Genomic DNA, 24320 nt, shown 5'->3' with positions numbered 1-24320 from the left:
TTCAACATATTTTGTGAAACATGTATTCTTTCAAGTTCCCAATTTTCTTCTGAATGTGTTGTTCAACAACCTGTTCAGGAACAGCAACCCATTGTTGAAATGGTGCAGTGTAGTCTTATTACCAACTGCGTCTCAATACTGTGCATGTGGCAACATCTCACGAACACATGTATGGCGAATATTACGTGCAAAAATCTTGTACCCATTTCCCGCAGCCTTCACATTGGTGACAATGTCTTACGACTTGAATTTTGTTTTTGTTTAAATGACAGTCATCATTTGCGTCCATTAATACTGTTCGTTGATGAAGAAATGTTTACATGGAATGGAATTAACAGTGAACATAATAATCATCTATGGTCACTGGAAAATTTGCCCACTTCAGTAGAAACTGAGTTCCACGTTCATTTTTTTGATCAGTGGTTGGTGCGGCATGAATAGTAATGTCGCTAGGTCCAGTCATTTTTTACGAGTGAATGACGGACAGAATTACTTGCATTGTTGGAACATTACTTTGTTGAACACCTTGAGAATATTCCTTCGGCCAAGCTGACTGCAATTTTCAGCATAATGGAGCACGTTCACATTTTACCAGATGTGTAAGGGAATATCTTATTTGCACTTACCCTATCTCTGGATTAGTAGCATAATCAGCTCGCCACCAAGATCACTAAATCTTATGCCAATAGATTTTTGTTTATGAGGTCGGATGAAGTCTGGGGTGTACAAATGAAAGGTGAATGCGTAAGATGAACTGTTTGGTCAAATCGTGGACAGTGTTGCTCTCGTTAGGGAACGTGCAGAGGCACTCAGGCGACATGTTCTCCCAATACTGCACAAATACATTGAAGTTGGTGGTGGTTATATTCAAACATTTATTATGAACTATACAACAGCTGTAATGTGATGTGTATGATAATGCTGATCCTTTGTAAAATGCATGTTGTAATGCTTATTAACTGTTGTACAGGGTGGTTATAATTGAACTTTCACTACTTCAGAGACCCCCCACGAAAAGCAAGTGATCTTATAGGACAATGAATATTTATGGGAATATTTGTAAGGATGTGTGTACGAAGTTTACATTCCAGGTTACAAATGCTCAGTGGGAGGACCATCTGCATGTGTGACAGCCTGGCACTGCACTAGAGATTGCTCTATTACTGCCCAAAACATCTCGGGAGGGGGGGGGGGAGGAGGAGGAGGAATGTTGGCTACCTCCCTCGCTATGCTCATATTCGACCGCCAACATGTGCCAGTGTGCCATTGATAAACACTGTCCTTCAGGTAACCCAATAGCCAAAAATCACCTAGGTTCCAATATGGCTATTGTGGTAGCATGCAGTTTGGAATGATAGGCCAATGATTCAGTTTTCTCCAGATGGGTTACAGAGTAACGAAGTGACCTCATGAGCAGTGTGATGTGGAGCTCCGTGTGCATCAGAACAATTGAGTCCAAAGCACCTCTCTCCCATAGATCAGGGATGATATGTCTGTGAAGCAGATCAGGGTAATGTGTGCTGTTTATGCTGCATGTCCTTGGTTCTTGGTGTTATAGATCCTCCCACGTCAAACATGTTGGTACCAGTGGCAAATGGGAAGTCATAAGACTAACACTACTATCCTGTAGCATACAGTCTGAGCATCATTCTTATAGAGTTAGGTACCTATACAGTAAACAGTTTTCTTTCTACACTGGCTCAAGTAGCGAAAGTTTAATTATAACCACTCTGTACGTAAGTAAACTTAACAATATGGATTAATACAGAAAATAAATAACAATATTCGTTAAATGTTTTCTATCTTGGAAACCATTTGGAATTGGGCACATGTCTATATGAATTTTTATGGTTTATACCCCTTCTGGGACAAGATATATATCCACACTCAGCTGTAGATTTTTGCCGCACTGTCCTTCGGGTTCATATGGTTGTCATTTCCATTAATTTTCATCACACTTGTAGAATTTTAAACAGACTTTGATGCCAATGTTTTTCTTTTATTTTCTGACTGGTTTCAATCTATGTCTTCAGATATGTCTTAATAGGTGCAATTTTTTCAGAGAGATCATTACAGTAGCATAAAATAGTAATACATAAAGCATTTACGTAAATTATTTGAAAGTCTGTTTAGAGACAACACGCCTTTCATTCAAAACTATTATATAAGCACAAAAAACTTCTAGACAGATTAGCTGTGTCAAAAGATGTTAAAACATAATAGAAATTATAACGTACAAACACAGACAACCTTTAGTCTGAGGTCACTGTCATCATAAAGTACTTGCAGTTATGATGCAGGCAACTAAAGGGATTTGGCCACCAAATGTCACCCCATCTAAGCACAGCTGACAGTCATATATTAAAACAACATTATCATGGATAGCAAAATCTGCATAAATGAAACATCTGTGAGCTAATAATAAAATACAAATAGTACTTCAACTATATAATTAGGGCTGTGTCGATAAAGTACGAGGGTCGTTCAGTAAGTAATGCCCAACTTTTTTTTCGCAAAACATGTTTATTGTTAAGAGTCAGAATATGGTGATAATATACATCAACATGTCTTGTCCGTGTCCTATTTTTCTACCTAGTCCCCATCATGTTCTATGACCGTACGACAATGTTGTGGAAGAGCATGTATTCCCAGCTGATAAAAGCTCTTGTCCTGTAGGCATAGCCGTCTTTTCACTGCATGACTAATACTCTCATCATCTTCAAAGTGTGTTCCCTGTAGAGAATCTTTAAGCGGCCCAAAGATATGGAAACCCGAGGCTGCCAGGTCTGGACTGTAGGGTGGATGAGGCAATGATGTCCAACCCAATTTGGCAATGTGTTTCAGGGTTTTCAGACTTGTGTGTGGGTGTGCATTTCATGTTGGAGCAAGATTTCTGCTGGATTCTTGTCCGATCGAACACGTCGGAAACGATTCTTGAGTTTATTCAGAGTCTTTATGTATGCCTCTGAATTGATGGTTAACCCTCTTGGCATTACATCCATGAGAATGACGTGATCACAATCCCAGAAGACTGTCACCATGACTTTTCTGGCAGAGGTGAGGTTATCTTGAATTTCTTCTTTTGAGGTGAATGAGGATGATGCCACTCCATGGACCGCCCCCCCCCCTTCCCCCCCCCCCCCCCCCCAGTGCAAAGTGGTGCACCCAACTGTCGTCCCCCCTAATGAACTATGACAGAAAGGCCTCTCCGTTGGTCTCAAAATGTTCCAACAATTCAGATGAAATAGCTTTTCTTTGAATCGTGTGGTCCGCTGTGAGTATTCGTGGAACCCATTGTGAGCACTTCTTTGAATATATGAGAGTCTCGATCATTGCAGACGCACATCCAATGCTGACTGACAACTGTAGAGCCAATTGTCGAGTTGTGATGTGCCAGTCAACACAAATAATGACATCCACATGATTCAGCAGGTCTGGAGCAGTGGCTGTGACAGGACGTCCTGCTGATCATGGAGCTCTGTTTCTGCATTTCCTGAGGCTGTAACTTTCTTTACTCATCGCCAACTGTACTCCTATCAACTGTAGCAGTGCTATACTTGCACACAAACGTTTATGGATGTTCACCATGGTTTCTTTTTCTGCACCCAAGAATTCAATAATAGCACACTGCTCGTAATGTGAGTCATATGTAGACGCCATTTTGACACTGTAATACAGCTCTGCCATCTGCCAGAATGGTTCGAAACTTCATCAGTGCGCAGAACAAACATCAGATGTGGAGCACCAACAGGGATGTTTGTCTGTGTATATTAATGACTTTACTTTTTGAAAGACCCTCGTACTAGCTACAATTTTAAAATGGATGTATTTAAGATATGTATTGTATACTATGTAATGCTTTGGAAGCAGCAGACCAAGCATCAAAAGAAACAGTATACACAATGAGCATGCGAAAACAAAGCCAAGGAGGTGCCAAAATATGTGACCTCACTGATATTGGACAGTGGTGCATGCTTCTCTGACTGGTTTGGATGTGGGTGGTGTGTGGCTGGGAACAGAAATTAAAAGGAGTTGGGTCAGAAAGATTTCAAGTATGCTAGAATTACTGTCAGATAATGAAAGAGAAGCATTCAGTGTAAATTTGTTTTGTTCATTCAGAATTTTGTTAGGGCAGTGTTTCTTGCGTCTGTAGATCTGTAGTTCTAAGAGATTCAATAACTGACCTTTTTGTTCAGTGTGCAGTACTTGCAAGTAGTTATCTGTAGTTGTGTTCTGTAAGCTGTAATCTGAATGTGATTTTGTTCTGTGGGTGTATGTTTGCTGAACCTGTTTGGGGCAGTCAAATGAAAATGAGACAGATAGAAGAAATATATTATTGTTTGTTTCAAAAGTAATTTCCAAAACTGTTAATCCATTTCTCCCACTATGAGACAAAATGATAAACACCTTCATGGAAAAATGGTTTCATTTGCCTACAGAACCATGATTATACCCAGGCATACACCTCTTCACCCATAGCAAATCGAAGGCCACGGGTGTCCTTCCTCTAGCCCCAAAAATATATAAATTGTGTGGAGAGAGACTGTGTAAATGTGTAAGCACTTTCCAGTGAAACTTCTGCAGTACAATCAAAACAATTCCTTATTTTTGGAGCCCTAAAGAAAGACATTCGTGGCCATCGATTTTCTTCGAGCACAAGTGTGTAGCTGGCCTTCAGTGAGGATGAGATTAACAACAAGGAGAGTTGCATGGAAACAGGTCAGTCCATGTGGCAAAGATGTCATCAATGTATCTAAACCATTTCAAGGGCTGAGGGCTTATGGATCCCAGGAAAGTGCCCTCCAACTTTTTTAAAGGACTATCCATATCACTCAAAAATCTTGTGAAATTGAACATTCAAAAAAGTCATAAAAATGTTAGAATTTCACAGTCAAAAACTGTTAAATGCTGAAAAATACTCTTCAGTACTCATAAATCCACTTAAGTGTTCAACAGTAACCAAATTTTGAAATAGTGTTCAGTCATTCACTTTTACATTTCTTTACGGAACACCGAGAACATTCTGAAGTAACCAAGAACATCTGAAAAGTTGTAGATACTACTCTGGGATAATTTAAATCATCATCCATTGTCATCACCAACACCAACACCACCACCACCACCACCACCACCACCACCACAAGTTGTGCTGATTGCAGGGTGCTGTGACCCCCTGAACCCCATGAACCTGCTAAAGAAGTAGACCAGAGATCTTTGTGATTTGATCTACCTGCTCACTGTTCTCCCCCCCCCCCCCCCCCCCCCCCCCAGTGTGTTGCCCTCAATCTTCCATTCTGTGATTACTGCTTGTTTTTCTCTTATTTCTTGTCATACAATATGGCCAAAAACCTGGAGAATTTTTTGGGCTTGACCTGTGAAGAATGGTGCCTGGAGATATTCAGTTGCTCAGTAATGGACACAGTCATTTTCCTTTTGCTCCGTTGTATGCATAGCATCTTGTGCCAGCACCAAATGCATCAATATGCTGCTTGTACATGGCCTTAATGGTCCGTATTTCACAACCATAGATGAAGACAGGAAACACGAGTGTTTCAACAAGCTGGACTTTTGCAGTGTTTGTCATCATCCTGTTCTGCCAGATCTTGGTGAGCTGCTTCATAGCCACTTGTCCTAGCACAATCCATCTTATTATCTCATCTTCGCTCTTTTCTGTGTCACTGGTGGTTGATCCAAAATAGATGAAAAAATTATGACTTCTAGTTCCATTAATAGACCTGAGAGTTGAACTTGTGCTCCTGGATCAGTAATCATGAGTTTGGACTTACTAAGATTGATGACTAATCCATGTGATAGACTTAAATCCTTTACTTTTGTTTGGAGCTCAGCATGTTAACAGTTCTTCTGTCAGTTGAGATATCCTTAGTCTATCCATCAAGAGCATTCCTAATGAAATGTACAGCTGAGGAGAGAGAACCCAACCGAATTTGACACCTTTTGATATATTGAAGAAATTGGACGTGCCAGAACTTGTCTTCACAACTGCAAGGTGATTTTTGTATGGACTTCTGATTACTGCTGTGAAGTGTGGTGGGACACCAAGCTCTGCAAGCAGCTGCCACAACTGTTCTCAGACAACACAGTCAAAGGCTTTCCAATAGTCAAGGAAGCAGATGAAAAGAGGAACACCGAACTCTTGTGATTTCCCGATTATTCATTGTATGTTGAGTGTCTGTTCAAGAGTTCCTTTTCCTTCAATGACATCTGCTTGTTCTGTGGATACGTGATGAGTCTGAGTATACGGCTTCAAATGCTGGTTGAAGATGTAGAGAAAAATTTTGTTCCACGGCATTCAAGAATATTTTCAGGGTGTATACGTCCTGGAACAACCAGGAAATCCGAGAATATTTTCAAACAATGGAAACTCCACGTAGCAATGTCAGCATTGTAGGAATCCAGATTGCTACTTATGATAAAGAAGACACGTGAAGGTGCAGACAGGCACGATTAAAAGACATCCACATATAGCTTTTGGCCACAGCCTTCATCAGTAAAGACACACACACACACACACACACACACACACACACACACACACAACATTCTCTCTCTCTCTCTCTCTCTCTCTCTCTCTCTCTCTCTCTCTCACACACACACACGAAACCACCAACTCCAGCATCTCAAGTCGGGCCGAGATACTGGAGTTGGCAGTCATGTGGACATGAGATGTGCTTGTGTATATTTATGAATGGTGTGTGTTTCTCTTTTGCTGATGAATACTCTGGCTGAAAGCTTTATGTAAGTGTCTTTTAATTGTGCTTGTCTGCAACTTAACATATCTTCTTTATGGTAAGCTTCCTGTTGTTGTTGTTGTTGTTGTTGTGGTCTTCAGTCCTGAGACTGGTTTGATGCAGCTCTCCATGCTACTCTATCCTGTGCAAGCTTCTTCATCTCCCAGTACTTACTGCAACCTACATCCTTCTGAATCTGCTTAGTGTATTCATCTCTTGGTCTCCCTCTACGATTTTTACCCTCCACACTGCCCTCCAATGCTAAATTTGTGATCCATTGATGCCTCAGAACATGTCCTACTAACCGGTCCGTTCTTTTTGTCAGGTTGTGCCACATACTCCTCTTCTCCCCAATTCTATTAAATACTTCATCATTGTCCTTAGGTTAGTTAGGTTTAAGTAGTTCTAAGTTCTAGGGGACTGATGCCCATAGATGTTAAGTCCCATAGTGCTCAGAGCCATTTGAACCATTTAATACTTCATCATTAGTTATGTGATCTACCCATCTAATCTTCAGCATTCTTCTGTAGCACCACATTTCGAAAGCTTCTATTCTCTTCTTGTCCAAACTATTTATCGTCCATGTTTCACTTCCATACAGGGCTACACTCCATACAAATACTTTCAGAAACGACTTCCTGACACTTAAATCTATACTCGATGTTAACAAATTTCTCTTCTTTAGAAACGCTTTCCTTGCCATTGCCAGTCTACATTTTATATCTTCTCTACATCATCATAACTGTACATGCGAAAGTAAAATATTATAAAGTGGATTTCTGTATCCTTCACCATGATTATGCCTCATTTATCAGTTTTTGTCATAATTTAGCAATACTTTACTGGATGTAAGGACTGTTAGTTACAGCTTCAGATTTTGTGATGGCACTTGCAATGCCTGGTCCCATGAAGTACATGATGTATTACATTTTCTTGCAGTAATACAATTAAGTTTCATAAAAATAAATTTACATGCATGCTGTAAACCTCATGACTCAGTATTGTCAGGATGTGAGATAGTTTGTGTCATACATTTATTAACATCTGTTGTATTACATATTTGCATTTCCGTCAAGTCCAACCGATGCAAATTGTTATATAACTTAAGGCATTGATCAGCTTGCTGGATAAAATGTCAGTCACGCAGGTCCCTTTGTAGCGCCATAAATGATGTACGACTTCTACCAGTTGATCGCGTGATCTTCTGCCACTGACATAAGTTGTGGCAGTAAAGTGATGTGGTGTCTGTGCAGTAAGGTGGGTAAACATAGAGACTTGACAGACTAGCAGAAAGAAACTATTGTATTTGAACGTGCCCATGCACACTTCACGAATGAAGTTGCCAAATTTGTTGATGTATCAATGTGGACTGTTCAAAATACATATGATGATTAGTGTACTTGCAGCCATGTAACCCAGCTTAAGAACAGTGGCCATAGAAAAACCCTAGCTGACTGGGACTGGAGACGAGTATCACACTTTTTCAATGACAATTGGTTTCGAACCTGACAGGAATTGCTACTGTTGCGGAATTCGGGTCGATCTAAACAAGTTTCTGAGGGAATGCATGCACTGGACATCTAGAGTTAGGTTCCTCACAAAAGTCTATCGCCCATAGCAGCACATAAAGGTGCACATCTTCAGTGGCCCAAACAACTGATCAGCAGAGAAACATAGTGTGGGCATATGAGGCGTTTAACCTGCATTGTGCGAAGGGTATTTTAATCCTGCAGATGGTTCTGTGGGGTTCTGGAGAGCCAATTCATTCAGGTTATCACAAAGATGAACTGGAATATTTATTTTGACATTCTCGGTAAACGAGTGTTGGCCCTTTCTTCTACATCTTCATTGATGAGTATGCTGCAGAGGTTCGTGTCTACCAAGCTTACAATAGCTGTGTTCGCAAGGACTGTGTGCATACTTTCATGCATTGACAAACACCCTAGTGCACAATGCCTTTCCTTCTGAATCACCTTAACTTAATCACAAAGAAAATGTTTGGAGTATTAGGAAAAGTAGATGAAATGTAGCAATCAACAATTTCACAATTTAGTAACTTGATGGGATCTATTCATTAATGATTGGCATCAGCTGGCTGTGGCATACCTGAATAAACTTGTGATCACTGTTTCTTGCCGAAATGGGGCTATTATGAAGGCCAGAGGCAGTATTGCAAGGTATTAACGTGATATCTCATGGGGATGTAAAACTTTTTGACCACTGCGAACTGTTTCTAATGTGCACGTATAAGTAAATATAAACAGTATTATCTATCAAAATCTAATGAAGATGACTTTAATGCAAGATTAGATTAGATCAGATTAAGTTTTCATTCCAGAAATAAAAAAATGAGATGATTCTCATGGGGGAGGAATATGTCAGAAAGTATAACATAAAATATTTTGAATATTGTCATCCCTTTCACACCAAAAAATATCTCCCATACAGTCTGACTGCGTTGGACAGCGAATCTGCAGTGAAAGGAACTCCCTTGCTCAGTATACTGAGGGTCTCTCCAAGGCATTCACAGACAGGCACTATTCCCCGAACAGATCTTCCCTTCAAACCCCCAATCCTCCCACTGTGCCCAAGAACCAGCCATGGAGAAGTGCATCCTTTGTCCCCCAATATTGCCCTGGACTGAAACAACTGAACAACATCTTTCACCAGGGCTTTGATTACCTATCATCATACCATGAAATGAGGGACATCCTACCTGAAACCTTTCTCACCTCTCTTTCACTAAGGAATAAATACACTGAGAAGCAGTGTCTAGAATACACAGTTCCTTGATCAGGTTTCTGCATAATGTTCTTGAATTTACACCACAAATGAGTATTATGATACACTTTAGCACTCAAAAAACTTTTGCTCGGTTTGATGAGTTATCGCAGAATATGATCCTGTATGGCATAATGGAATGAAAGTAAGCAAAGTACACAGGTTTTTTTAATATATATATTTATATCTCCTACATTTGTCATCAATCACATTGGAAATACAGACTTGTTTAGGTACTTCAGAAATTCTGTGGTATACTGTTCCCAACTGAGTTTATTATTGAGCTGTAATACCAGAAATTAAACACTGTCAGCCTCTTCGATCTGCACATCTTCATATTCTATGTATGTGCTGGAAGGAAATCTCTTACAGGTTCTGAACTGCATATAGTGGGTCTTTTCAGAGTTTAATGACAGTGAATTAGCTTTAAACCACTTATTAATGTCAGTGATAATTTGATTAACAGCCATCTTTACTTGACTTGCCATTTATTGCAATGTTGTATTCTGTGCAAACAAAACAAACTTAGTCGCCATAAAACTTTTCTGGGTGTGGTACTGCGTCATAATGTATAAACCTACTGCTTCTGGAGAAAAATCAATGTTTCGGCCATAGTTGCAGAGGCCGAAACGTTGGTTTTTCTCCAGCAGCAGTAGTTTTATACATTATGACGCGGTACCATACCCAGAAAATTTTTATGTCGACTTACTCTGGCCGCGGAAGCCTACGCAATTATAAAACAAACTTAGCATCTGCCAATGTAACAGACGAGACATCATTAATGTACACAAGAAAAAGCAGTGGACCTAAGATGGCGCCTTGAGGAACACCACATGTAATTTATTCCCAATAAGATGAAGACTGAATGCTTACTCCACAGGCATTTCATGACACACCCTTTTTTTCCTGGTAGTTAGGTAAGACTTGAACCATTTGCAGCACTGCCAGCCAGCGACACCATAACAATCTTAATTTACTTAAGAGAATGCTGTAATCCACACGAAGGCCTTTGACAGATCACAGAAAATGCCAGTAGCCTCTAATTTGTTATCTAATGAATTAAGTACATTCTCACTGTATGTGAAAATGCCCTTCTCTACAGCGGAACCCTTAAGAAAGCCAAACTGTGATTTGGACAATATATTATATGCAGTCAGATGCTTAAGAAGATACTTGAACACAACCTTTCAATTATTTTTGAAAAAGTGAGAAAATGTGAATTGGGTTGATAGTTTGGTGGTATCTCTTTATCCTCCTCCTTTTAAAGGGGCTTAACTTCAGCATAATTTTAGTCAGTCTGGAAATGTTCCGCTGATAAGAGACTGATTACACACACAACTTAAGAAAGAACTCAACTCACATGAACACTCTTTAATTACCTTTGTTGATATGTTGTCATAACCGTCAGAATACTTTGAGTTTAAAGGTTTTATGATGGATGCTACATCTTTGGGAGAAGTGAGTGTCATTTCCATTTTACTGGAGTTATTTACAGAGAGTGGTCTCAGGTATTCTATTGCACTCTTTACTGAACTTGATGATCACAGGCTACCAGTAATGGAAACAAAATACTTGTTTAAGGGGTTTGCAACACTACATGCCCTTGTTACCAATGTTTCATTTATTTTTAGAGCTCTCTGTTCATATCCTCTCTGGCCCACCTGTCTCTGTCGTCACTACAATCCATATAGTTTCCATTTTGTTGCCTGACGTAATTATCCTTCTCTCATAATAAAACTGCTTAGATCTGAATTTCTTGCTTCAGTATTTTATAGTATTCTTTGTAATGCATTACAGTGCTAACATCAGAGCTGTTCCTAGATAGTAGATACAGTTTCCTTTTTGTCCCAAATGACAACTTTATTCCTTGTGTAATCCATGACTTATTTTTAGAAATATGCCTAGAACATAAGTAAGTGTAACATCATAGCAAGAGAGAGGTTCTGAAGTAATTAAAATGATATTTATAATGTAGGAAAAGTTAGATTGCTACTTACCATAAACAAGACATGTTAAGTTCCAGACAGGAACAGTAACAAGACACTCATACAAAGATTTCACCTGCAGCCTTCATCAGCAAAAGAGAAACACACATCATTCATACACCCAAGCAAGCACACCACATGCACACAAACGCAACTCTGGCAGTTCAGTCCTGGCATTCTGGCCTCAGCTGCTGGAGTTGGTGGTCATGTGTGCGTGAGGAGTGCTTGTTTGTTTGTTTGTGTGTATGACTGGTGTGTGTGTGTCTCTGTTTCTCTTCTGCTGACGAAGGTTGTAGTTGAAAGCTTTGTGTGAATGTCTTTTAATTGTGCTTGTCTGCAACTTAATGCATCTCCTTTGCGGTAAGTAGCAATCTGTATTTTCCTGCATTGTTGTTATTCCTAAGTGGTTCATTAAATAACACTTCCAGGCTAAGAGGCTGTGGTTGAACAGCAGAAATTCTTCCTTGTGATGTTTCGTTGCCAACCGTGGGCAACATCTTCTGAGGTGAGCCAACGTCTGGCTACTAGACTGTGGAGATCCTGTTTATATAGAGTGCATAAAGGGTGCCACCACTCGTCACATGCCGTTGACAGTGAAACTATCTCTGACTAATGTCATTACTCTTGATCAAAGGTAATCGGTTGTCACATCTTTGCTACAAAGTCGACCACCATATCTTATCTAACTTCTGACAATCGATTACCTTTGATCGAGAGTAATGTCATTAGTCAAAGATAGTGTCACTGTCGACAACATGTGACAAGTTGTGGCGCCCTCTATGCGTTCTATGTAAAAGGGACCTCCAGGGCCTAGCAGCCAGTCATTGGCTCATCTCGGTAGATGTTGCCCACAGTTGGCAACAAAATGTCAAGAGGAAGAATTTCTACTGTTCAACCATGGCCTCTTAGCCCGGAGGTTTTAATTAATGAAAACACCGGCCATGGAAGCCTACATGTTATGATTCGTACATGGAGTTTCCATTGTTTAAAAGGATGTTTATATATTTGCCACAAAAATTGCCACAGATACAGCTACAACTTCAGCCCTACATGTCTGTCTAGAAAAGTGTGTAAACTGTCCAAAATCAAATGTAGTTGTTGTCAAAAGGGGCACAAAAGTGAGCTTCAACCTTAAGAAGAGGAAAATCATGATACTAAAAAACTTTTTTTTAATGTTATTTACGATTGCCCAATCTTCCTCTTCATTTTAGCAAGTGAAAAAAGAATTTTTTTGCCTCCTAAAGAGTAGGAATCTCATCATTGCCTTCAATGTGGTGCAGGTGCCTCTACAGCTGATTACAACTGTTTGCAGATGACGTTTATTTTTGCATATGCACCATTTTCTGCTTCTTTAGTGACAGTTATAGGCTTTATTTCTAAGTACAACCCTTTCTGAAATGTCAAGTCATTATTCTGCTGTAGTGCCAATACCTTAAATTTCTATTATTTCTGATTATAACACTTTGCCTCTGGCTAGTTTGTAGTTATTTTCAACAACTGTTTCCATTGTGGTATTTCAACTACCTTTATATACTATATTTATTTGTTTACTTATTATTATTATTATTATTATTATTGTTATTATTACTGTTGTACATTTTGTCTCTTACAGAAAGTGAAGTCTGTGGAGAGAGAACTTTCAAGAGCTCTGGAACTAGCACAGGGTTATCAGACTAGATGCTCTGAAATGGAATGTGAATTAGTCAAAGCAAAGAGCAGTACAGAGGCTACTGTGGCTCTCAGTGAAGCAAAGATGCTAAATCTGAACAATGAAATTGCTTCTATTACTGCTGAAAGGGACCGGTTGTTGACACGTGTATCTGATGTTGAAACAGCCATAACAAAGGTAAAAAAAAAACCTTTTTTATTCATGAAGAGGGGCTTTTCGCTTTACTTAAGAAAATTTTGTCTGTATGATGAATATTTTAGCCAATATTTATGTATGTACTGTAAGTATTTGGCAAGGTAGGAAAAAAAACTGAGAAAAATGCTGTGAAAAACTCATGAACATTTCATTTGAAAATTGGGTATATAGCATGGATATGTGGAAATGAAGTGCAGAAAGATAGTAGCTTATGTACAGTGAGAGAGAACATCTCTACTGACTTGCAGTTGGGCAACTTCAAAGTCATATTACACTTTTATTTATGAACATTGGAGTTTATGAAAATAACTGATCAAGGGCAAATGAAGTAAAATGACTACTCCCTTTATTTAAATAGTTTACGTGCCATGTGATGAGAAATGTAGTTATGAATGAAAATTCCAGCACACTAGCATGAACTTGCATGCGAGGCGATATTATAGGGAAGAGGCTTCGGACCTGATAAGGCCAGTACTCATTGATGTTGCGAAGACCATAGTCTCTGGAAAGCAAGTTCTACTCACATTCAGTAATTAATGTATCAGGAGAATAAGTAGGTCATGCAAAGAGCACTATTGAGGCAACAGTTTTTAATAATGAAATTAGAAATGGTCCAGACATTATTCTGCTGGAATATCAAATGTGGACTGTGTAGTAGAGAGGCCTATACCTGTATAAGCACAGCATTCTTGATATGTTGAGACTCTAGAATGTGTGTAAGACAGAACTAAAAGATGCGAAGTGGGTACCCCAAACCACTTACTGGGATTTGGGCACATACACCGATGCACCAAAGAAACTGGTATAGGCATGCATATTCAAATACATAGATATGTAAACAGGCAGAATACAGTGCTGCAGTTGGCAATGCCTATACAAGACAACAAGTGTCTGGCACAATTCTTAGATCAGTTACTCTGCTACAAAGGCAGTTTATCAAGATTTAAATGACTTTGAACATGGTGTTATAGTTGGCGTACGAGTGATGATGGTACACAGCATCTCTGAGGTAGCGATGAAGTGGGAATTTTCCTATATGACCATTTAACAAGTGTACCGTGAATATCAGGAATCCAGTAAAACGTCATATCTCTGACATTGCTGTGGCCGGAAAAAGATCTTGCAAGACTGGGACTCATGATGACTAAAGAGAATCCTTCAGTGTGACAGAAGTGCAACCTTTCGCCAAATTGCAGCAGATTTCATTGCTGGGCCATCAACAATTGTCAGCGTGCGAACCATTCAACGAAACACCATCAATATGGACTCTCAGAGCCGTTGGCCCTCTCATTTATCCTTGATGACTGCATGACACAAAGCTTTATGCCTCGCCTGAGCCTGTAAACACCGACATTGGAGTTTTGATGACTGGAAACATGTTGCTTGGTCAGACAAATCTCGTTTCAAATTGTATCGAACGGATGGACATGTACAGGTATGGAGACAACCTCATGGATCCATGGGCCCTGCATGTCAGCAGGGGACTGTTCAAAGTGGTAGAGGCTCTATAATGGTGTGTGCAGTGTGCAGTTGGAGTGACATGGGACCCCTGATACATCTAGATACGACTGTGACAGGTGACATGTATGTAAGTATTCTGTCTGGTTGCCTGCGCCCATTCATGTCCATTGCACATTCTGACTGACTCGAGCAATTCCAGCAGGACAGTGCGACACCCCAACACATCCAGAATTGCTACAGAGTGGCTCCAGGAACACTATTCTGAGTTTAAACACTTCAGATGGCTACCAAACTCCCCAGACATAAACATTATTGAGCATATCTGGGATGCCTTGCAATGTGCTGTTCAGAAGAGATTTTCAGCCATTCGTACTGCTTTGGATTTATGGACAACCCTGCAGTATTCATGGTGTCAATTCCCTCCAGCACTACTTAGACATTAGTTGAGTCCATGCCACGTCGTGCTAGCAGTGGCACTACACAATAATAGGCAGGTGTGCCAGTTTCTTTGGCTCTTCAGTGTACATGATAATCAGATGGCTATCGGTAGATGTCGCTTGCTATGGAAATTAAACTAAAAAGAAATTTACAGAAATCATGAGCTTTAGACATGCAACTGTCTGTATTTGAGATACACAGCATTCAAGGATGTTGTTCGTAGAGCCCATGATGAATCCAGAAATGGGCAATAAACAACCCTGGAATAAATGATGACTGACTAACAACCTCAGCTGCCGACAGGTGTTGTTGATATACCTCGATATTGACAGCTGAAAATGTGTGCCCCGACGAGGACTTGAACCCGGGATCTCCTGCTTACATGGCAGACGCTCTATCCATCTGAGCCACCGAAGACACAGAAGAATAGCGCGACTGCAGGGACTTATCCCTTGCACGCTTCCCGTGAGACTCACATTCCCAACTGTCCACAATTCTACATATGTATTGTACCTTATAGATATTTGCCCACCCACTCATTACTTGCGCACGCTTTGGCGATTCCCGTAAGAGTTTGGGCAACCTGTGCGCATTCGCACAGACGAAGGTCAATGGCTGGGTAGCCTTTAACTATATATATGGAGACAGTAACTTGTTCTCGAAAGAACAGTTACTGTTGATGACCGTGCAGCTTTTCCCTGGAATAAATGATGACTAACTAACAACCTCAGCTGCCGGCAGGTGTTGTTGATATACCTCGATGTGGACAGCTGAAAATGTGTGCCCCGACCGGGACTGGAACCCGGGATCTCCTGCTTACATGGCAGAGGCTCTATCCATCTGAGCCACCGAGGACACAGATGAATAGCGCGACTGCAGGGACTTATCCCTTGCACGCTTCCCGTGAGACTCACATTCCCAACTGTCCACAATTCTACATATGTATTGTACCTTATAGATATTTGCCCACCCACTCATTACTTGCGCACGCTTTGGCGATTCCCGTAAGAGTTTGGGCAACCTGTGCGCATTCGCACAGACGAAGGTCAATGGCTGGGTAGCCTTTAACTATATATGTGGAGACAGTAACTTGTTCTCGAAAGAACAGTTACTGTTGATGACCGTGCAGCTTTTGCCTGGATAAATGATGATTAACTAACAACCTCAGCTGCCGACAGGTGTTGTTGATATACCTCGATGTGGACAGCTGAAAATGTGTGCCCCGACCGGGACTCGAACCCGGGATCTCCTGCTTACATGGCAGAGGCTCTATCCATCTGAGCCACCGAGGACACAGATGAATAGTGCGACTCCAGGGACTTATCCCTTGCACGCTTCCCGTGAGACTCACATTCCCAACTGTCCACAATTCTACATATGTATTGTACCTTATAGGTACTTATCCCTTGCACGCTTCCCGTGAGACTCACATTCCCAACTGTCCACAATTCTACATATGTACCTATAAGGTACAATACATATGTAGAATTGTGGACAGTTGGGAATGTGAGTCTCACGGGAAGCGTGCAAGGGATAAGTCCCTGCAGTCGCACTATTCATCTGTGTCCTCGGTGGCTCAGATGGATAGAGCCTCTGCCATGTAAGCAGGAGATCCCGGGTTCGAGTCCCAGTCGGGGCACACATTTTCAGCTGTCCACATCGAGGTATATCAACAACACCTGTCGGCAGCTGAGGTTGTTAGTTAGTCATCATTTATTCCAGGTAAAAGCTGCACGGTCATAAACAGTAACTGTTCTTTCGACAACAAGTTACTGTCTCCATATATATAATAAACGACCCCTTCCCCCCATTAGGAATACAAAGCTGGCTGGTAATCACAATCTTAGTTACAACTGTGACCCACTCTGTTATTAACCCTTTCATAATATCATGTAGTAGAAGATGTAGTTAGATGAATGATGAACACTAACTTCACTTAACAAAAGTTTATTCCGCACTTGCACATCTAGTATTTGTGGATACTTCTCGAATGTACTCGAAACGCATATAGAAATTAAAATTTTACAGTTCAGGTTAGTTTTGAACTAACGACTCTCCATGCAACAACCTAGTATCATAACCACTACACTACGGTGACTGTGCTACTCATCTTCTTCTGTGACAATATTTAAAACTGATTTTACACACATTTTAAAAATAAAGGATGAAGAACTGTCTTCTGTTGTGATCAATATTACACTTTCACTGACAAAAAAAAAATTATGGTAATCAGTTTAAAAAACCATTGGTGGTACCAATATTATGAAAAGGAAAGTTGCCACTCACCATATAGCGGAGAGGCACAACAAAAAGACACTGTATTAAAGCTTTCAGCCATTAAGGCCTTCGTCAACAATAGATCTCTCTCTCTCTCTCTCTCTCTCTCTCTCTCTCTCTCTCTCTATCACACACACACACACACACACACACACACACACACACACACACACACACACACACGACTCCGTATGGTGTTACCCATGTTTCCCAGGAGCTTGACTAAATCCACATTTTCATTTGAATCTAGAATTTTTAAAGTTAAAGTTTTGTTTGTTGAGTGGCTTTACCAGAATGACAAACAAGAAAAAAGCATAACAAGTGAGTACCAAAACACATTATTTTCATGTCTATGAAAAGTATGAAATATCATATACAAAGTTTTTAATATAAATTTTGATGTTTGCTTGGAGATGTACATCCTGTTGATTACAAATTATGTAACATCCAGGAATTACTGTGGAGTATAGTAATGTTTCAAAACAATCTGTATATTATATAATGAGAGACAGTTGGTCACATGAGACATTCTTGGAATTGAGAAGATGGCGATTTCACTTAATTTTTGTAGAATAGATGCACAATGCCAGCTATAAACATACACCAGCCCGTTTGATTGTGTACAGCACTCTATATATCCAGCCCAAGGTGTGCACTATTTTTCTCAAAGTTTCAAAAGTTTCTCTTTATGTGTTAGAATGAGACAGAGACTGGACATAGACATTCCAGTGCTCATATATGTATAATGCATTAGTAGGGCATGTGTCCCATCAAATATGATAGGGTTAATGTAATTGATGCTTTTGACAATTATGTGGTCTCTTCTGTTTATTTGGTGCAATTACAAGTTCATGTGGAGGGTTGTTGACATACGCCCTTGTTAGCTGATGGCTGATGAATGCCTGTGATGGCCAGTTGGATAGCTAATGAGGCATAGTAGGTAATAGTTTCCATTTTGTAGAACTTGGAGTAGTTCAGCTGAGAAGAACAGATTGATATGCAAGGCTAATTTTTAATTAAAAGTTAAATAAATTTGTAAAATTTAATACTTCATATTTACTTTCAGTTTTCAACATAAAATTTTGTAATTGTATTTGTTATTTAGTAAAGAGGGTAATTATCACTATTCGTTCATTTCATTATTTTTCCAGTCCTCTTTGATGCCTGTTGAATAATATGCTTTTCACTGTACTTTCCAGTACAAATAAATAAACACTATAAAACTAAGTAATTGATTTTCTTTTTCATTATATTCAACATCCATCTGAAGAAGACCCTGAAAGTTCTTCATTTCTCAGTATTCTGTGACCATTCACAGTTTACACAACTTTAATGTTGTCTGTGATTGATATGGAGACTACTACTGAAGCATATCATAACAACATTGTAAATAATAGCGCCAATTTTCTCTTAATTTTTATTAACTTCATAATGAAATATCATTTATAATGCCAGCTATAATTTAAAAAAAGTCTCTATTTCATTTCCCTATTTATGTGTGGAAGTCTTCATAAAAACTGCTGGTAACCAGCACCAATATCTCAAGTACAACTGTTCCCTTCATAGTTGCATTCTGCCAAACTCTGTGTTATGTGGAAATGACAACGTTAAACAGACAACAAAAATTTCTGTGGCACTGTTCAACAACAACAACACACACCCTACAGGCAGTTGAAATACAATTGCAAGTGTCTTTCTTTGTAACGTGCTCAATTTATTTATTGCTGCAGGATTAGTGGGGTGACAATAAAGCTGGTCAACCGGCACTCCACACCATTTCTCCCATTTGGAGAGTTCAGCGGATGTTGTGGTCCTTGAGACCATAAGTTTGCTTACCCAAGGAATTGAGTAATTGAAGGCAAATTTTGTTCAGAAAATGTATGCCTTCTTAATGTAGTTTGTACTTCAGGGTCACAGTCTGCTCATGGGGAGTTAGTAGATGACCTTCACTCAGGTGACCATTTTCCAGTTTTTGGGTAAACTGTTTGCTTTGGAACGCCAAGACATATTTGAGATGGGGCAGGTCACATTACTAATGCCATCTACTCTGACAGGTTCCATCCATACTGGAATCTTCAGATCACTATATCCTTTAGAGGGGTGGACCTATTGGTGTCAGTTGCTGCAAGTGACAGGCAGGCACTGCTGTGAAGATTTAAGACAACTGTGCACAGAACCTTGCCACCTTTTGGTTAGTGAGGAAGAAAACTCCTTGCGAACCATTAAAGAGAACAAGAAGGGTTCCAGGTGCACTACAATGAAGCAGTCTACAGCAGAGTTTTCCAACGATGCCTCATGTGCCACGAACTCCGGCTAGTATCTGTCAGCTCAGCTGCAAGCAGGGGCAGTTAGTATAGGCTACGTGCCAGGTAGAATTGCTCTGTGCATGCACAATCCATTTCGCTACCCGTACCTGTGGGTGCTCAGTCGGGGCAGCATGAACACGCAGGCTGCAGCCTGAATGAATGCCTGTGCACCAGCTGTTTGCCTGCTGCTGCCAGTGGCCACTGGCTTCCCTTAGATGAACATTCAAGCTGGAACAGCCTGGTCCGTACCTGTCCCTTCTCAATGTTGAAACTAGATAGCACACTTTGACAGCTCACCATTCTTCTCCTGTGCCAGATTTGTGCGGTTATGGTATGCAGAAACACCTTAACCAAAATTTGTGAGAAAACTTTCTTGATTTTTTTTTTTTTTTTTTGTAAAGAAATGTGGGATGTAGGCAAATTTCCAGATCTATAGCGCCTTTACTTTTTTATTTGTACTCACATATACATTTCTGTTCTCACTTCTCATCCTCATTCCCAACACCTTCTACAAATTGAGATTTGCAATATTGGTGTTTACGAAATGAAATTTTACTCACTACCATCGTTATGTAGGATTTTAGGAAACAATACATGAAAAGGACTTTCACATTCTACTTACTAATTATTTGAAGCAGACAATTGCCCACTAAATTCTTCATTCTCCAACTCATGACTGCAAGATCCCATTCAGCTGTCAAACTGTAAGTCACTCTTTGACTTCGAGGACTAGGAAATTGTGCAACATTTATTCCACTGTAGTAAAAGGACTATGCAGATATTCTGAGCATCTTAAAGGAATTTATTGAATTATGAATTTGTTCCACAGTTTAGTAGGTTAGGTACAACCAAAACAGCCAGAAAGGACAAGTTTCTAGTTAATTGGAAAAAAGTACTTGAAACAGTTGAATGTTTCCTAAACTAACATAGGTAATTTTATTTAATTCTCCATAGTGTTTTACTTGTTTTGTTTAATATGACAAGACATGTTGATATAGTAACAGAAATTGAGATAACTGAAAGAACACTCAGATCAGAGAACTGTAGCTCTATAGGCAACAACTTCTGAGTTCTGAAAACGGTGTACAACTGTTTGCAGATCTGGGATATCGCAAACATCCATTTACAACCAACACTGTCTCATCTGAGAGCAGTAGTTCGCTTGTGGAAATCAAGTCCAGAGTTAGTTCACTGCACTATTGATGTGTCTGAAATACAATATATCAGGTTTCTAGTCTATGGTGGTGGCACTCTTGAAGAGAAAATATGACTTGGAATACTGCATGAAATTGGACCTCAAGTAATCCGTACCTACACCAAGGGGGTAAGGGGGGGGGGGGGGAGGGGACAAATCCTGCCAGTTGGATATGCTCTTATTATCAAACTATGCATTATAGTAACTTAGAAGAAAAATGTTCACCTCTAGTCTCTGTAGTTGAATGGAAGTTTCATGGAGATATTTGTAGGTGCAACTCCAGGTTTGGATGCTTTTTCTTACCTTTTTTATACGAGGTACTTTTTTGTGACTTGACAAATTAGTATCTATTATGCTCTCTACAGTACTACATGAATCACACTACTTGTGTATGATAATATTGCAGTTGCTTTCTTACTCTAGAAGAAATGATGTGGTGGATGTTCACAGAAATTTACTTCTGGTGACAAGTGTAATAAAACTAACTGCAACCTAGAAATTCACAACTAGCTACTTACTGCTATCCCACTGATGTGGGATAGGAATGACTACTACAAGAAATAATACTGAAAAATTTCAAGGAGATATAATGCTTGACTAGTACCATTAGGAATCAGAATTAAAAAATATGCTGATAATAGAGAAGTAGGAATATTTAAATAGTTTTTGCAACTGGTAATGTCTTCCCCAAGGAGAAAGGAGGGGTTGATTCTTCCAGAAAGGAAGGGTTGGTCACTCAGATGTCAAGTTGAAAGAGACCCGCCTGTAGGGAGGATGGGGGAGACAAAAATGAAGGTGGAAGGCAGTAGGAGGCCAAAAATTTTGTGCTGGTAACCAATGTACTAGCTCTTGCCCAGAGATGACAGAAAGAAAGAATGATGAAGTTGAATTAAGAGGAAGAGAAGTAAATAGTGCTGTTAATAACTAGGAGGAAAAGAGATGTAGAAAAACTGAAGGGGGGAGGGGGGGGGAGATAAAAAACTTAAAAAAATAACAATGAATATAAAAAGAAATATTACAAAAAGGCTTTGAATCAGACCATCAGTGGAAGTAAAGCAAAAGTAATGGAAGGCAGTCAAATTAAATCAGGTGATGCTGAAGGGAAGAAAGATAGACTAGCTAGTTTAATAAGGATTGGTTGTGAACAACTGAAGAACGTGGAAAGTGTCAAATACTTGAAAAGTTTGGTGGAGGAAAATTGAAGAAATAAGAAAGAGATCAACAAATGTGGCAGATAGGCAGAAGCATTCCTGCAAAGTGTTAGGAGCCTGGTGTGGGACAATGACGTCCCACAGAAAAGCAAAGAAATAATATAATGAACTTACTATGTCTCGATACTGACTTATGCATCTGAAACATGACTAATGAAGAAAAAAGATATTAGCAGATGACAGGCATGTGAAATGAAGTTCCTCAGAAGTAAGATAGGAATAACAGGGAGGGATAAAATGAAGAATGAAGAGGTAAGGGAAATAGTGAAAAACGAACCCTTGCAGAACAGGATAGAAACATCAAGGTCAAGATGATATGGGCACTAAAAGAGAATGGGAAACAAGAGCATTCCCAAGAAGATACATGAAATCGAGGTGTTCAGGAAATGACCAAGAGGCCATGGGATAGATGGCTGAAAGAAGTGGAGTAGTGCACTGAAAAAGAGAGTCAAGGACTGGAACACAGAAAGATGGTGGGAAAACAGGACTAGATGGTGAGGCTTACATTCCAATCAGACCCAGCCTGAGGCTGGAAACTGTTGAAGATGACAATGCTGACGACGATGGTGGTGGTGGTGGTGGTGGTGGTGGTGGTGGTGGAAGTAATTAGAAAATGATACGCTGAAAGTAATAGATGTGTTTGGCTGTTATTAATCAATGAAGGTGACTGAACTAGAGGATATGTAGACTGGCTATAGCAGGAGAAGTATTTCTGAAAAAGAGGAATTTGTTAACAACTGATATCAATTTAAACATTGGGAACTGTTTTCTGAAGGTATTTGTTTGGAGAGTAGCCTTGTATGGAAGTGAAACATGGATGGTAAGTAGTGCAGACAAGAAGAGAAGAGAAACTTTAGAAATGTGGTGCTAACAATAATGCTGGATATTGGATTGGTAGATTGAGTAACTGATGAGGAAGTACTGAATCAGATCAGAGATAATAAGAGATTTATGCTACAACTTGACTGAAAGAAGGTACTGATTGAAAAGACACATCCTGGGGCATCCCAAATAGTCATCAGTTTGGTAATGGAGGGAAGTGTGGAGAGAGAGAGAATTTTAGAGGGTGACCAAGGCATGAATAAAAGTAAAGTAAACAGCTTCAAAGGGATGTAGGTTGCAGTAATTATTCTGAGGTGAAGAATTTTGCACAAGGTAGATTAGCACATACAACTGCATCAAACCACTCTTCTGACTGCAGACCACAACAGTATCGGAGGTTAAGTCCAGGATGGTGTGGGATGCAGGGAAGTATTGTATAGAAAGTTCCAGTCTCCAGTATTCGTTTTATGTAGCTGCAGCAGTATAACTGCTGAGAATTATATGATTTTGACACTGAATTTCCTTATTTAGTATCTGATAATTACACACTGACAATGCCTCTTAGGCTATCAGAACATTAGTGTGAAATTACCAAGATGTAATTGTAAAAAACACTTGTTACCCTAAGTAGTGCCTCATCTGTGGCTGAATGTGGCACAACAGGTATCACTAATAGTAATTTAATTTCATCTTCAGATGACATACTGAATAAATTCCTAACTGCTCTAAATGTTGACTGTCTCATCAGTTTCACCAAGCTGTCTTGTCTAATTGTTGGGACTGGATGCACACACATGCAAAGCTAATGACTGTTATAGTTCAGGTAATCAGTTCTTCTTGCAAGGGAACCTCCCCATCGCACCCCCCTCAGATTTAGTTATAAGTTGGCACAGAGGATAGGCCTTGAAAAACTGAACACAGATCAATCGAGAAAACAGGAAGAAGTTGTGTGGAACTATGAAAAAAATAAGCAAAATATACAAACTGAGTAGTCCATGCGCAGGATAGGCAACATCAAGGAGAATGTGAACTCAGGAGCGCCGTGGTCCCGTGGTTAGCGTGAGTAGCTGTAGAACGAGAGGTCCTAGGTTCAAGTATTCCCTCGAGTGAAAATTTTATTTTCGCAAAGTTATGATCTGTCCGTTTGTTCATTGACATCTCTGTTCACTGTAATAAGTTTAGTGTCTGTGTTTTGCGACCGCACTGCAAAACCGTGCGATTAGTAGACGAA

The 24320-nt window shown here is 39.8% G+C and overlaps 1 protein-coding gene across 2 annotated transcripts in view; it reads left to right on the top strand.

Annotated features, from left to right (window-relative positions):
* Positions 1–24320, top strand: part of LOC126252813 (uncharacterized) — a 253837-nt gene that overhangs the window by 101432 nt on the left and 128085 nt on the right. For both annotated transcript variants that reach the window (XM_049953758.1, XM_049953765.1), the window contains exon 7: positions 13128–13361. In XM_049953758.1, the coding sequence (XP_049809715.1) occupies positions 13128–13361 (234 nt within the window). The remainder of the gene's footprint in view (positions 1–13127; positions 13362–24320) is intronic.

The sequence above is a fragment of the Schistocerca nitens genome, chromosome 1 (genome assembly GCF_023898315.1).
Source record: "Schistocerca nitens isolate TAMUIC-IGC-003100 chromosome 1, iqSchNite1.1, whole genome shotgun sequence".
Taxonomy (NCBI): domain Eukaryota; kingdom Metazoa; phylum Arthropoda; class Insecta; order Orthoptera; family Acrididae; genus Schistocerca; species Schistocerca nitens.
The sequence above is the reverse complement of the archived record's forward strand: the minus strand, read 5'-3'. Positions and strand labels throughout refer to the sequence as shown.